Source organism: Callithrix jacchus, chromosome 11 (genome assembly GCF_049354715.1).
Source record: "Callithrix jacchus isolate 240 chromosome 11, calJac240_pri, whole genome shotgun sequence".
NCBI lineage: Eukaryota > Metazoa > Chordata > Mammalia > Primates > Cebidae > Callithrix > Callithrix jacchus.
The window spans coordinates 12,234,148-12,249,401 of NC_133512.1; the positions used below are offsets into that span (position 1 = coordinate 12,234,148).

A 15,254-nucleotide genomic window follows, 5' to 3' on the forward strand; every position below is an offset into this window, starting at 1 on the left:
TCTGCCATCCCCCATGGCACCCCATTCTTGTTCCTACAGCCTGGTCTGTCGCTCCTCACACTTCCCCGGGCACAGCTGGCCAGAGGAGCTGTCTGAAAGGCACGGCCGAGATACACCTCAGCCACTGAAGTGCCTTCATGCATGCGATGATGACTCTATATACTGTCTCCAGAGTCTTATACACAGAAGTCAAAGAACAGTGGACAGGCCATGTTTTAAAACTTTTAAAATTTTTAATTAAAAAACCCACGCAGTCTCAGGCTGGGCATGGAGAGGGTGGCATGTCATATGATGGGGTTCCGGGTGGTCCCTTGGGGTGTGCTGAATGCTGTTTGGGTTTTCTTCCTGAGCCAGTGCTGTGGGAGCTGAAGATGCAAAGTGGCCCTTCTCCCCTTCGTGGGCCCCTTGGGGCAGGGGCTTAGGGGCTCTGTCTCTTGCACCTGCTGTGAGGGTCCATTCCAGAGCCACAAGCCACTCAGGGATGGGGGTATGGGAGAGAAAAGGTCTCTGGGGGGTATTCGAAGCTTGGGATGCCTCCTCCATGGAGCCCTCTCCCATTGCTCCCTGGGCCTCTTGAGCCTTAGGCAAGAAAATGGCCAGGACTGCATGATCAGCAGCCCCTGGCTGCCCTGTTGGCCCAGGTCTAGGTCTGGTCAAGCTGTTGGAGCTGCCTCTCCACACAGGATGAGTTCTTAGGGAAGTCAGGCCACAGCAGGGTCCAGAGGCACTCCCTTCTCAGAGCCCAGGCCCAGGCGAGGCCACGGCTCTGACAGTGTGGAAATGAAACAAAGTCCTGAGTGAGCAACTCCCTTCTGGGAAGTTGATTCCCAAGAGAAAGGTGGGGGGCTTCCAGAGTCTCTGTCCCTGCTCCTGTTGCACCCCTGTTAGGGCTCTGGGGCTGTCCCACCGAATGACTCAGGGTTCCCTAGCGGGATGGCAGGCAGCCAGGGTCTTTACAAGGCCAGGCCTCCTGCCCCATCAGGCTGGGAGCACGTGTGGGGAGCACTTCCCTGTCGGGTGCCATCAACTGTGGCATCCTCCCTGTGCTTGCCTCTGCTCTCACTGGCCCAGCATAGAGGCCTTCTTACAGGCCACAGCCGAGACCAGGGCCGCGCCCCGGCCACTGCCCTCCTCTGACTCGATGAAGGTGATCTCGCAGCTGGGCGTCAGTCGGCGCACGCTGGCATGGAACCGCTCCTTGAAGCTGGGCAGAAGAGAAGTAGAGCTGCCGTCCCTCCTCCCAGCCCATCCTCCACAACCATCACTGGGCGCCCTGAATGCAGTCGACCCTTCCCCCAAATCTAGGCCAAGGGGGCCGGAGAAGAGGCTTACGAATTCTTGGAGCTTGGGAGCCACAAGGAACCTCAGAGAGAGCGCTTTTTGGGCCCCACTTTACCAAGGAGGGGCCGGAGCGGGCTCACCAAGCTCACCTGGGGTGCAGCTTGTACACGGAGCCGTCCACGCCCACGGTGATGCGCATCACGTCCTCGCTGCGGCTCTCCCGCATGCGGTTGATGACGCCCGCCAGCCCCGCCGAGCACATGTGCGCAGCGCGCGTAGACACGCTCTCACAGGCTCGGCGCACGATGTCGCAGTCGGTGGCCGAGGGTCGCAGCCCCAGCGTGCTCAGGATGTTGTAGATCTGCTTGCGGTCGCCCGTGTCGCTGCGGGGAGGGAGGAGGTAGGGCGATCGCTGAGTCTCGCTCCGCCAGTCGGTCCCTCTCCAGCGGGGCTTCTCCTCCAGGAAGGGGCCCCGGACAGCCGTCCCCAGAGCGGCTGCTTCTTTCCCTGGCTGAGGCGGGACCCCTCCATGGAGAAATGGGGGTGATACTGCTCACCTCACCCAGCCAAAGCGTTTGGGGCTTGGGGTCCGGAGGAGAGAGGGTCCCGGTTAAGCCAGGGACCAGCAGTCACCTGGTCAGTACTACTTCTAACTAAGCCCAAGGTCTCCGCTCTAACGTGGGATTGTCAACCATGCCTCGCTTCGGGGCTTTGCGTGATGTGAGAGGGTGTCCACGACGGATAGGGAGCACCGAGGGGACTCACGGATGGGGACCACTGCCGGGTCGCAGGCTCGCCTTCATCCCTGCTATTGGCATCCCCGTCGGACCCCGCCTTCTGCCGCTGGGCCAGCCCTCTGCGCCCAGTCTCGGGACCCCGACCCTTCCCTTTGCATCCCGGTCCTGACCCAGCCTCCTGCCCTTTGACCCGTCCGTGCCCCTCCCTGGCCTCCAGTGCCCCACCTTGGGCCACGCCCACGCCTGGAATCCCGCTCCAGGCCGTAGTTTCCAGCCGCTGCGTCCCCGGGCCTGGGACTCAACCTCGCCCTAAGACCAAGTCTGCAGTGCCCCAGCGTCCCCAGCGTCCCCAGCCCCTGCCCTTTGCACCCGTCCTACTCCTCCGCACACCTCTCCACCTGCGACACGAAGCGCGTCTCGAAGGCTCCCCTTGTGCGCAGCTGCTCGGAGGCCTCCCCGTGGAAGAGCAGGTTTTCGTCCACGAGCCTGAGCAGCACCAGCCGCACCAGCTCGCCCATGTACTTGCCGCCTATGAGCTTCTCATACCTGGACACAGGGCAGCTCCATTATATCAGCCGGCAGGAGGGAGGGCCCCTTGTGCAGGTGGAAGCCGGGAGCCGGCCCCACTGCTCCCCACTGAGGTCACGAGGCGGCCACGTGGGGCACCGTGATCCCTACTCCCCCATCCAGTCCTTGTCTTTTCCACTATTAATGAGCCAGAGCTTTGGAAACGTCAGGGATTAGGAACGTGCATGTTCAGCTCAATCACGGGAGCAACTTTGGCCTGCCTCTGGGCCCACTGCAGTAAAGGGAGACAGATACAAAGACCCTGTCCAATCCCTCTGAAACCTTCCTTGCAGGGGCCCTGCGTCGAGCACAGGATCTATAGCATCAGTCCTCCTTTAGCCGCATCTGGAGCTGCTGTTCATTGGCCAGTTATGGTTGGGAAAACTAAGGCTTGGAGGGTTAGTGCCCGGTGGGAGGCAAGCACCACGTTGCTGGCGTTTCCATGCTTAATCTATGACCTTCCGTATTTAACTTAAATAAATGGAATACTACTGGCCTATAATAATAGAGCCGTGTGAGCGGCAGAGAGGACGCTAATAAAGTAATTAGCTCAGGCCTGGCACAGTAGGCAGTTAACAAGTGACAGCTGTGATTAATGACGAGTTCTGTGTGGGCTGGCCCACCCACAGCATTCCACAAAAGACGAATACTCTTTTTGTGAATGTGGCCAAATATATATTTTGGGGAACACTGGGTTAAACCCAGAAACCTTGCTGGGGCGTCTCAGAGCCTCCTCTATGCACAAGATCACCTGTCAGAAGGAGAGATCTGGGCTCCTCAAATCACAACTGGGACTAACCCTTCACCTTTTACAGGGCAGGTCATGACTGAGCAGAAGGGGTGGAACTTACGAATGGATTGTCAGTTTGCTTTTCCCCAGAGTTGTTTAAAAACAAGCCCATTATCTGTAGTGGCCAGCTCCCATCTGCCGCTGTGCCAGAGTGGCCCAGGGCCTGGGCTGTGGGGGAGGGGGCATCCTTACAGCTGCTGACCGGGGTTCGCAGAGCTCTCGTCCACCAGGCGGTCATACTCCAGCAGGAACTCGTCCAGCTCGCCGGAGTCCCCGAAGGCACCCCACTCGGTGTTGACGCACATGCGGCCCTCGTCCCCCTCCACCAGCTCCACATTCTGCATCTCCTCCATGTAGCAGGCATTGCAGCCTGTACCTGGGGTGGAGGTTGGGGGACTGTCATCGAGAGCTGCACTGCCCTGGGGAATCCCCTGGTAGGGCCTGGTTCCTGCCCACAGAACGGCCCCTCCTGCCCCCCATGCCTGTCTGTTTGCTTTGCCTGGAGCAATGGAAAGGCAACTCTCCCTGGGGTGGAAGACCCGGGTTGCCTCAGGCCAGGAACAGCTCTCTGGGCTGTCCTCTTCCCTAACAGGCAACAGTAACACCTTCCCTGCCTGTTACCTGGGTGGCTGGGAGGATTGAGGGGAATAGCGTGTATCAAAGAAATGGGTGTGGGACGTTATCATTTTGTCTATGCTCCACCCTTGTTTTACATCACTGCCAGTGCACATGTTTGAGCTTCTGTGTCCTCAGCCATGTTTGGATGGCACCCCAAAGTGAGTAAGGCATGGTGTGGGCCCTTGGGAGCCTCCCAGAGGCTCCTGTGGACAGGACCAGATGTGGAATTTTGTAATTTGCCGGCCCCTGTGCAGAGTGACAACATGGAATCTTTTGTTCACAAGTTATTAAGAGTTGCAAACTGGTGACAGCAGAGCCTCAAGCTAGCATGAAAGTGTGGGCTGCACACCCCCAAAGCTGTCAGGGACAGCAACTATAATGCTGGTCAGTCAAGCTGCCATGTAGGAATCAGGGCTCAGTGATGCCCAGCCTTCCAGGTTTTATTTTTATTTAGTTAGTTAGTTATTTGGAGACTCTCCATCACCCAGGCCGGAATGCAGTGACATAATCTTGGCTCACTGTAACCTCTGCCTCCCGGGTTCAAGCAATTCTCCTGCCTCAGTCTCTGGAGTACCTGGGATTACAGACATGTGCCGTCACATCCAGCTATTTTTGTATTTTTAGTAGAGACAGGGTTATACCTTGTTGGCCAGGCTGGTCTCAAACTGCTGACCTCAAGTGACCCGCCTGCCTCAGCCTCCCAAAGTGTTGGGATTACCGGCATGAGCCACCTTGCCTGGCCACCCTGTAGCTTTTTGTAAACAAACAGAAATCCAGACTCTGATGTGAATTCTCCTAATTTTTAGATCTTGGTAATTGTTATAAACATGTTTTGAAACACTGAGCAGAGTCAAGAAGAGTGTATGTGGGGCAGATGTGAGCCGTGGGTAACCCCTTGCCACCTCTGCCCCAGGAGGGGTTATACCTGGGCTGAGCAGCTGCAGCTTGGCTTGGTGGGTGTTCATGTGGAAGGGTCTTAGGGAGCCCCAGGGAGCTCCAGGGGAGAGGGCGGAAAGGGCTGCGGGGAATCACAGCCAGGGATGGCTGAGGCTCACATTTAGCTGCTGGATTTAAAGAAAATGTTCCTTCTGAAAGGGGAGAATGGAAGTAAGGGAAGTATAGAGCCACACGCCCCTGTGCACAGCAGATAACTGATCTGATTGCATTGCTCCTCACTGAAGGCTTGTTATAATGACCTCTGGAACTTCTGAGAAAGGCCCGAGTTGGTGTGGACGACCCCTCTGCTGGGACGAGCGGGCTGCTGCTCCCTTTCCTGGTACCTGCCTTCACTTTGGGTGGCGGCAGGGGCAGGGGCAGGCCTGTGGAAAGACCACCCAGGAAGGGATGGCACCACTTTCGCTTATCCTCTTCCTCTGGGACAAATCTGTCCAGTTGGTCAGTTTACCAGCTAAAGTGTTTTAATGATAATCCCGATGGCCAGGTGGATGTGCATCTGGCATACCACCTGATGCAGGAATGCGCATGACAGCGCTGAAATGCTTCCTACTGTACACGGTCCTTCCATCTTGATACCCCAAGACCACCCAGAATCTAGCACCAGGCCCTGCCCTGATGTCATCGGTTGTTAAGTACTTTGGTCCTCACCGCACAGGGCTCCAGGAAGCCTGCTGCACACAGGGAGGCTTGGGAGTCTGGAAGGGACAGGGGCGCAAGGAGCCCTTACCCACAATCATGCCGACCTCGCACTGATGGTCTTCATAGTAACAGGAGATCATCGTGGCCACTGTGTCATTCACCATCGCCACCACATCCATTTCGAAGTCCTGCCACGAAGCACAGAGGCTGCAGTGCTGGGAGCCAAGGAGAAAGGCACGCAGTGGGGGGTAGGGGGCCCAGGGCAGCCCCCCGGCAGGCACAGATGCTCCCTCACCCCTCTCCGTTTGATGGCGTCTCTCAGAAGCCCCACGACGTTGTTCCCTTCTGCTCCTGAGGCCTTGAAGCCCTTGGTCCAGTTGAGAAGGATGCCCTGTGGGGAGAGGGAGGCCTTGTGGCTGCTGACATGTGCTGGGGCCAGGCTGCTATGGCCTGCTGCCACCTCCTGCCCAGGGCTGCTAGAGTATGCACCCTACTTTACAGCTGAGGAAACAGGCTCAGAGCAGCCCCGTGGCTTCAAGAGGTGTTGGGAACAATTCTCCATGAATAGCTCCTATTTCCTCAGGGCTGAGTCCCAGCCAATTTAAGAATGTACTGCACAGCTCTGGGAGGTCAGCCCAGAGTCGAGGCAAGGCCTGGAGGGAGCAGCTCTGCGTAAGATCAGGATTTCCCTCCTGCAAGGCACCCCGCTGCCTGCACAGGTGCCACCTGGCCCTCTGTGTCCCTGCAGACACTGGGGCTTAGAAAAACCCATGAGATGTTGCTCTGGCTGCTGAGTGAGGACTCGGCTTTCTCCCTGACCCAAAGGTCTCGTGTTTTATGTGTGTGCACATATAACTTTGTGTGTATGTGTGTGTGGTGTGTGCATAGATGTAACTGGCAGGCCAACTTGGTAGCTTGCAGGGAGGGTGGAATCTCAGTCACTTCACATTTCTGACTCAGAGAGAGGCAGTGTGGCATGGCGGTGGCCTGCAGGTGAGCTGGAGCCCAGATGCCTGAGTTTGAGCCCCACTGCACTGCCAGCTGCTATTCCCATTGGAGTGTGGTGATCCCAGCTGGTGCCTCACAGGGCCCAGAGCCAGTATCAGCCAATGTGATGGTATTTTCCACAGCCTCAGAGGTGGCAGGTGACAGGGCTGCAATTTGAATCCAGATCTCCCTTCAGAGCATGGGCTGTGGGGGCTGCATTTGAAAGCAGACTTCCTGTGGTGCACCTGTGCCTCCATCATCTGCCTTCCGTCCCTCCACCTGGCCCACCTTGTCGATGTCTTCATGCCTCACGGGAAAGGAGAAGGTGAAGCCCAGGGGCAGCTTCTTGTGCTTCATCTGATGCTTATCCAGGAAGTCGGAGATGCACTCGGAGATATAGTCAAAGAGCTGGAAGATGCAGGCCACAGTGACTGTCAGGCGGGGGCGGGCGTGGGGCGCTGGCCGGCAGCCCTCCCCGGGGCCTGATGCCGTGCTCATCCTCAGAGAGCATGCACCAGATGGTGCCACCGAATGCCAGGCCTGTTCGCAGTTTCCCTCTTCTCTTCTGCTGCTGCTTGTTGGGCTCAGGCCCTAAGCCTCCCCCATGCCAGAGACCTGCTGACAGTAGCTCCCGGGACAGGACAACACGGGGCAGGCTGGTCCCCAGCCCGGCTGTGCTCTGTCAGCCCAGCCCTTCCAGCTGAACCCTGTGAGGTTCAGTCTCAGGCCTGGCTGGCTGTTCCTGAGGCTCCAGGTGGTGGTACATCCTTGATTTCTGTCTCCAGCGCCCGGGGTCTCCTTTCCTACTTCCAGGCGTCCTGGCCACACAGCCCTGCTGAAGGCCAGTCCCGACACCCCTTGCACGGGCGCTCCATGGAATTGGGCACTGCTGAATGCTCTGCTAACTGACCAGGCTCCTCGCTGGCTGCTGGGGCCAGGGAGGTCCCCACACCATCCCCATGAATCAGTGCCTTGATTCATGCCCAGCCCACAGACTAGCAAGCCAAAGGGGTGTGAGGATTGGCGGCCACAGGCAGCCCCCTGCCTCAGAGCCTGGCCCCTCTGGGAACTGGCTTTGGCCATGTGCTTGGCTGCCTCCTGCCAGGCCTCATTCTGTGTCCCCCGCACCCTAGTCCTCCCCATGGTCAGGGGTCCTTGCTACCTGGGTAGACATTGTGATTGCTGTTACCCTACTTTCTGTGCATGCTGGTGGAGGGCGAGGGGTGTCCCTTGGGAAGGGGTGGGGTGCACCGCCTCATTCCACTAACCTCTTCTCAGCCCATTCCCTGAACACTGGCTAGATGGTGATTGTGGGACTTCGGGACTCCTTGTGGGACTTGGCCACTCCTGTTCACTGAGACCTCCAGCTGCCTCTAAAGCTGGGTGGTCCTCCAACCCCCGCTCTCCCCACCCCTGGTGGATGGATGAGACCTCCCATCAGGGCTAGCCGGGCCCTGAGATCCCGCATGGCCTTGGCACCCCTTGCTCCAGTCCCTGCAGTGCTCACCATCTCAGCAGTGCCGGTCATGGCGTCCTCGGGGATGGAGTACATCTGGTGTTTGGTCTTCACACTCCACTGCCCCTCCTCACCTTCTCCCACCTTCACCAGCATTACCCTGAAGTTGGTGCCACCCAGGTCCAGAGAGAGGAAGTCCCCGACTTCTACAGGCACAGAGAGAAGTGTGTCAGCCTCAGGGGCACCCATAGGCTGGCCTTGGGTGGGGCAGGCCCCAGGTGACTGATCCCAGATACTGCAGAGAGGAGGAGGGAAGGCACAAGGGGACCAAGGGAGCTGGACAAGGGGTCACCGGACACCTGGCAACACCAGTGCCAACTGTGGAGGGGTAAAGCTCAGCCAGGGAAAAGTCAATGGGAAACTCCTGCCCTGGACAGAGTCACCGAGAGCCCAGGGACCAACTGAGGACCTGGCGCACTGGCCCAGCTGCAGAACTGGGCTAGGGGTTCCCTAAGTGCCCTAATGGGAGCAGTGAGGGTTTTTTTTTTTTTTTTGAGTTGGAGTCTCACTCTGTCACCCAGGCTGGAGTGCAGTGGCTCGATCTAGGCTTACTGCAACCTCCACCTCCTGGGTTCGAGTGATTCTCCTGCCTCAGCCTCCAGCGTAGCTGGAACTACAGGCACGCCCCACCACGCCCAGCTGATTTTTGTATTTTTGGTAGAGACAGGGTTTCACCATGTTGGCCAGGCTGGTCTCAAACTCCTGGCCTTGAGATCTGCCCGCCTTGGCCTCCCAAAGTGTTGAAATTACAGGCGTGAGCCACTGCACAGGGCCAGCAGTGAGATTTAAAAAGCCAGTTTTCCGAGGCTTGCCGGCTCCAGGGTGAGCCAGAGTGCAGCAGAGCTGGACCAGAGGAGTGGAGGTGCGAACTGTTTTCACAAGTCAGTACTTCATTGCTCCCCAGGAGGTTCTGTCTTGGGAAGGCTGCGAGTCTGGAAGTGCCTGGGGTGCTCCTCCCAGCTAGGGCTGAGCCCATAGCTGCGTCTGGATGAGGAGCCGGTTCCAGGTGGTACCTGAGCCTTCTGGGGTGGAGCGCACATAGGTGGGCAGCATCTTCACACTGGCCTCCTCGTGGGTCTCCAGCCTCAGGCCACGGTCCATCTCCTTCTGCATCCGCCTCATCACCTTTTTCAGGTCCTCCTCCTGCAGCTGGAACTCTGCCAGGATCTGCTCCACCTGCATGGGAAGGGGGATGGGAGCAGCCAGGCTGGGGAGTGGGTAGGCTGGGGACCTGGGGGGGATGTCATCAGGCACCCACATGCCGAGGGCCTCACGGGGCATTTCCCCCCACACACCGTGGGTCTCCTTTCACCCTCTAACCCCTGGTTTAGGGTGACCCATCATCTCAAACTTTATGACAAGTAAAACCAGATGGAAAGTCAGAAGAGTGGAGTCCAGGACCAGCCGCTCAGCAAATGCAGCCCAGGGCGTATTGGTGGTGTGAGCCACAGAGGGCAGAGTGGCTTCTGTCCCTGATGATATCCCTGTGGCACAGCACCCTGTAGCACCCCCTTCATCCCTCAGGTCGGGGCCAGGGAAAGGACGGGCTAACTGGGAGAGTTGGCAGGTTGGGGCTTGAGCCACCTGTCTGGAGGGTGCCAGGTGGCTGGCATTGCTGTCAGAGAGATCGGGTCCTCTGACTTCTGGGATTTACACCAGAAAATAAATGGGCCAGTCTGCACACGTGGGCTAAGGGCCAGCCAGGAGTGAGCATGAACGTCTAGGAGGAGGTGTCTGCTACCAAAACCATCTGTGAAATGGGGACACTAGGCCACAGAAGGAAGAGGGTCCCTATGCTCTGACATGAGAGTTGCTTGAGCACACAAAGTTCAGATCCAATCTGCCACTCCTGTGAGCATGGACGGCCCGTGGTGTGACTGCTTGCTCTCCACCCGGCAGAGTGAGGACAGGCTGTGAATGTAGATGTGGCTGTGCCCACACATCCCCAGCAAGCTGGAGTGTGGACAGCTATGTGTCTGTCCCCTGGGCACTCTAGTGCTATTCATGGAGAAAAGGCCATGTTAATGCGATGGTTATCTCTGGGCAGTGGTAAGAAAAATAATCATAAGGATATTTTCATCTTGAACCAAAAAGAAGGAAAAATGCACTGATGAAAGCTATGGATCTGTTCCACAGAAACACACTCTTACGCATAAGCTCGAGGGGTTGGAGATGCTCTGAATCCCAGCCGGGAGGCAACATGGCCATTTTCCTCCGCTTCCTCGGTTTTTAGAACTCAGATTTTGTTGGTGGCGGGAGCACGTTGCACCAATGATTAGTCTAAGGTAGGCACAGAAATTCTATCCTCCTCTTATTGATGATTGGTCTAGAGTTGGGCATGTCACCCAGTTCTGGCCAATGACAGGTGAAAGGAAGCCTGATTTTAGCAGGGGGCCGAGCTTCAGTGTTTCCCTAAATTTGTAAACACAGCTGTGTAAGGATGTAATGACCAGCACTGTGACAGCCTCCCTGTAACCATGAGGAACAAGGCCGGAGGTTAAAGCTGTTAGCAAACTGTGAATGCAGGGAAGAGAGAGTCATGCCAGACCCACCTTCCACAGGCAGGTTATGGGAGCAGACGAGAATCACTTATGCCACACTGAGTCAGGTGTCTGGTTTCCTGCAGCCCAGTGCATTCCTAATAGATCCTGATCTTTGGTTAAGAACCATGTCTCTCCATCAGGCCCCTCTTGTAAAATTTAAACCCAGGCAAGGTCAGAGAGGGATGGGGCTGCTGAAGTCGGTGTCAGAAGGCACAGAATCAAACACCGCTGTCGCCTGAGCAGGCGCCATATTGCAGCTCCGAGCATGGGACAGGAGTGCTAGCTTTCCCCAACCCCCAGTCCTCCAGCCCTCCACTCCAACTGTCCCTGCGGAGCACAACCCTGGAGCACACCCCTGTTCCACACTCAGGGCTCTGTGGAACAATCCAGGCTGTCCTCAGTGCCCCACAGCTACAACCTTTGCCTCCTCTGTCTTGTTTCCTACACCCACCAATGTAGAGGATTCCAGGAACTAACAGGGCATCTACCATTTGCCGAATTCCTCCATATGCCAGGCCTTGCACCAGGCGCATCTCACCAGCAGCTTCACACCCTGCGCCCTGTCACCACAGCACCGGGGAGGAGGTGCCAGCAGCACCCAACTTGCAGATGAAGAAAGGCTTACAGAAATCACTGTGCAGCCACGGGCAGCCAGCACGCATGGCGAGGCCAGCTCCCAAATCCATTCACACAGTGGCTACTGGCAGGAAGTCCTGGGGAACCCTCCAGACGAGATTGTTCAGAGGGACCTGTGGGCTCCCAACAAAAGCGATGCTGCTCTTGCAAAGGCCCAGCCCTCATGCCTGCCTGGCATCACCCTTGCGCCTCTCTCCAGGTGGCTTATCTTGGCGGCCACAGACCTGGACTCTGGTCTTTTGGCCTCAGGCTCTTCATGTGAGGAGCCAACATTTCAGTCTGAGGTTTTGGCGGAGGACAGTTGCATGGAGCCTGTGCCCAGGCGGCTGATCAGAGTGTGGCTGTATTGTCAGACAGTTGGGGCCCTTGAGTGATCCTCCTCTGCAGGGCTGTGGGGGACCTCATGCTTCTCCCCACCCAGCACTTGGAGGATAAGGAGAGCCAGGTACATGGCATCTGTTGTTGCTCTTATCACATGTTGGGAGGCTGGGCCCTGCAGGGTGTCGGGGAGGCTCAAGTCTTCCCCCTCTGTATCAAGGCCCGCAGGTGGCCCTGCCACTGACTGGGGTAAATCCCAGCTCTGCTGGCTTCTAGGCCAGAAAGTTTTTCCCGGGGAATCCCGAGATTGCATATCAAACTGATACCATCTGTTCAGAGGGCAATTCGGAGTTTCTCCAAGTTTAACTTTGATCTGACAGTTTCTCTCCTAAGAATCTGTTCTGCAGCCAGAGCACTGTGGGCATTTCCAAGATGGGGTGTCCCCTTGCTGCAACAGTGAGGACCCCCATATTCACCGGCGAGGACTTTAAATCAACACCAGGACGCTTCCTGCAGGGCCTCCTGTGGCCTTTCCCGTGAAGGACACATACAGGCATAAGTGAAAACTTGAGATGGGACCTGAGGTAGGACCTCATCCCACTTCTGTAAATAAAGTTGCACCTGGCCTGCGAATCTGATTTGTCCTGTATAATCTCAAAAGCTTAAATTTGTTGCCGCCACTTAACGTCTATTTAAAATAGAGACACTTTTACACAAAACTCTGGATTTCTGTGAAAGTAGGTCCTTACTCTCTGTGGGGCTGCAGGGAGGCAGGGGACGTGGGGTCGGGGAGCCTGTCTCTCTGCAGTGGCAGAACTGGCCAGGGTCTCCTGGCACAGGGCTCTCAACTGTGCCCTGTCCTAACTAGCTGCTGCAGGGTCCCTGCATCGTCCGCACTGCAGGGCCTGCGAGAACCCCTCACACACTTCCCAGCGAGCATGGGTTGGAGGATGGGTGTGGTAAGGTCTGAGGCTGCAGTTACCAGCAGACCTGGGGGGTCACCTCTCATGTGGGGAGCATCCTCCAAAGGTGAGCCTTGTTCTTGGTGGGAGCAAGCCCCTTCCTCAGGGTGCATCTGGGCCTCAGAAGTCCCCCTTCTGGCACTTGGTGAGCAAGCAACCCGAGGAGGAAGCTCTAACCCAGCTTGGTCTCACAAGCCTGGGGGTCCTGTTGTGGGGCTGAGGTCAGCCTCACAGACCCCCAGGACAAGCCCAGTGGCAGGGACTCAGGCTGCTGCACACTTCCTTGTGCCAGACCCGCTCTGGGCGCCCCTCCCTATCATTGCTACAGCAAGCTTGGGACATGGGTACTGTTATTATCTCCGTTTTTTATAAGTGAGGAAACTGGACACAGAGGTGCAAAGCCTTCCCCAAGCCCACAGAGCCAGGCACTGGCTCCCAGCTTTCCTCTCACCCAGCCCGGCTGCATCCTTCAGGCCCAGCACTAAGCTGTTCCTGGTGCCCAGACCCCAGCTACCAGTGTCTCTCTGGAGAGCCTCATGCTGGGTATCTGTGCAAGCTTACAGGGCTTTCCCGAGCAGTCAGGAAATGTGGTGGTGCCTGGGGAGCCCCGAGATGCCGCCTGGACATGCCCCAGGTGTTACCTCGGAAGGAGAGCATAGACAGAGCCTGTCCCTCCCCCTGGCAGCCTCTGGGAGGCAGCCCCAGCTGGCTTGCAGATGTTTCTCTTGCTGACCTTGCCCGAGAGGTCACAGGACACATAATCAGGGCCCATGGCCAAATATACAGCTTTTCTTGTCTGAGGACATCCCACAGGGGCGTCTGACCCTCATCTCTTCAGTGAAGCCCACCAAATGCCAGGTGCAGCGCAGGGCACAGGAGCAGAGTCCACAGCTAAACAAGCCTCTCTCAAGGGTGGGAATTGGCAGGAAAGAACTTAGTCAAGCTGGGGACAGGTTGCAGGTAAAGGAATGGGGGCAGATGAAGCAGGGACGAGGTCGGGCAGCTACTACCAGGAGATGGGGGCAGGAGACCTGCACTGAGGCTGGAGCAGAACAGGGAAGGAGGGAGTGAGGCAGAGCCATGAGCAGCAAAAGGTGAGAGGCCTGGAGGCACTGGGCTGCAGAGCAGGGGCATCTTGGGGCAGGGTGGAAGCAGGGCGTCAGTCTGTCCTAACAACCCCAGTGCAGGTATGGTGGGCACAGGCCTGGTGACAGGGTAAGAGTCTAGACTCTGAAGGGAGATGGGAGGGGCTGAGGAGCGAACAGGAGGGCCTGGGAAGAAGAGGTTCCACCCGACCTGCGAGTTGGGTTGTGGGAGTCGGAATCTAGCTCTACGCGTGTTAACACATCTGCCAGCCAAGGAGCGATTTTCCAGGTAGCAGTTGGCTGTGCGAGGCCAGAGTTCAGTGGGAAGTTGGGCTGGAGACGTAGATGTGGGGACAGCTCTGAAGGCCACCGGCCTGGACATGGTCACCAGGGTGTGCAGGTTGGACAGCAGTGGGAGAGGCGAGCTGGTCGGGCAGGGCTGCCAGGGGCAGGATGCCGTCTCTTTTACATGCTAGCAGTGCTTTGTGGCCCCACCTCCAGAATGCAGTAAAAAAGGCAGGATGCTTTCTAGTGCCACCTTTGGCAGACGTGGACTGGGAAGCTGTCTATTCCAGCGCTGGGGGGGCTAGCTGGTGGAGCTGTGGGCCCCCGGGGACACGGCCAAGCATTAGGGTAGTGGGCCGCAGGCCGGTGGGCCCCAAAGACCATCCCAGTGCCACGTGTCCAGCTGTAGCCTGGCCCCCTCCATTCCCGGGTCCTCAGGTGGCTATGTACCTAGTCGTGAGTGACTTTGGGCTAGTCCCCACATTCTCCTGAGGGACAGACTCTCCCATCCACCAACCCCTGGAAATGCCATGCAGAGCCCCCAGAGAGCCAGACAGCTGGCTCCCCCACATAAAAGCCCCAGGCCAGGCCCCAGACACTGGTGTCCTGGGTCACTGTTAGTTCCACGAGCAAGTGCCCTAGAGCCCCTCAAGAGGCTGGACAGTGGGCAGCCACAGTGAGGATGGTGGGGAGGGGCCAGTGGCAGGCACAGCTGCTCTAGCCAGGACCCCCGAGGATTGTGTGCCTCCTTCCAAGGCGCCCAGAGCCCGCTCGCCTTCCCTGCCCCCAGCCTTGGTTTTGGTAATCTGCAAAACCAAGGGCCCTGCCCCGGCGGCTGCTTTCCCAATGTAAAGTCCTTGGCTTCTATGTGACCCTTACCAGAGTCAAGGCTGTCTGGTCCTGGTTCTTTGTGACATCCATGGCCATCTCTCTGAGGTACCAAGAGGTAGATGTTTGGGAGGCAGAGATGCTCCTGCCTGCCAAGGTCTAGCACATGCTATAGCCTGGGAGCCCAAGGCCTGCCTGAGGCCGGCAGTGGCTGCCTGGATGGACAGCTGCCTGAGGCCGGCAGCCCAGGGCTTCTGTACTGAATGGGCTCAGCCAGTGGCTGCTGAAATACTCTGCCTCCTGCCATGGGGTCAGAGGCAGGGCCAGAAGGGGAGGGGAGGCCCACGTGGGGTCAGAGTTGACAGGGCCATGGGGACATAGCCAGGGGGCAGCCGGCCACACTCTGTGAACATCGGGTCAGGATTGCTGCCTGGCGGGTGAATGTGTGCAGAGCCAATCCACTTATCTTCCTTTCCTCAGCCTTGTGCGGGCAGGAAGTCACCAG

General features: G+C 57.6%; 1 protein-coding gene across 3 annotated transcripts in view; it reads right to left on the reverse strand.

Annotated features, from left to right (window-relative positions):
* Positions 1-209: 209 nt before the first annotated feature.
* GCK (glucokinase) overlaps positions 210-15,254 on the reverse strand; it is a 39,918-nt gene continuing 24,873 nt past the window's right edge. The window contains exons 1-10 of one of the 3 annotated variants that reach the window (XM_002751378.6): positions 14,801-15,010; positions 9,106-9,268; positions 8,084-8,238; positions 6,865-6,984; positions 5,885-5,980; positions 5,678-5,777; positions 3,568-3,751; positions 2,409-2,564; positions 1,431-1,664; positions 210-1,204 (exon numbers count right to left, since the gene is read on the reverse strand). In XM_002751378.6, coding sequence (XP_002751424.1) covers positions 1,060-1,204; positions 1,431-1,664; positions 2,409-2,564; positions 3,568-3,751; positions 5,678-5,777; positions 5,885-5,980; positions 6,865-6,984; positions 8,084-8,238; positions 9,106-9,268; positions 14,801-14,848 — 1,401 coding nt within the window. In that variant the 5' untranslated portion in view covers positions 14,849-15,010 and the 3' untranslated portion in view covers positions 210-1,059. Of the gene's footprint in view, positions 1,205-1,430; positions 1,665-2,046; positions 2,183-2,408; positions 2,565-3,567; positions 3,752-5,677; positions 5,778-5,884; positions 5,981-6,864; positions 6,985-8,083; positions 8,239-9,105; positions 9,269-14,800; positions 15,011-15,254 lie in introns of those variants that run through there. The other 2 variants (XM_078342341.1, XM_035253290.3) reach the window with 2 other exon arrangements.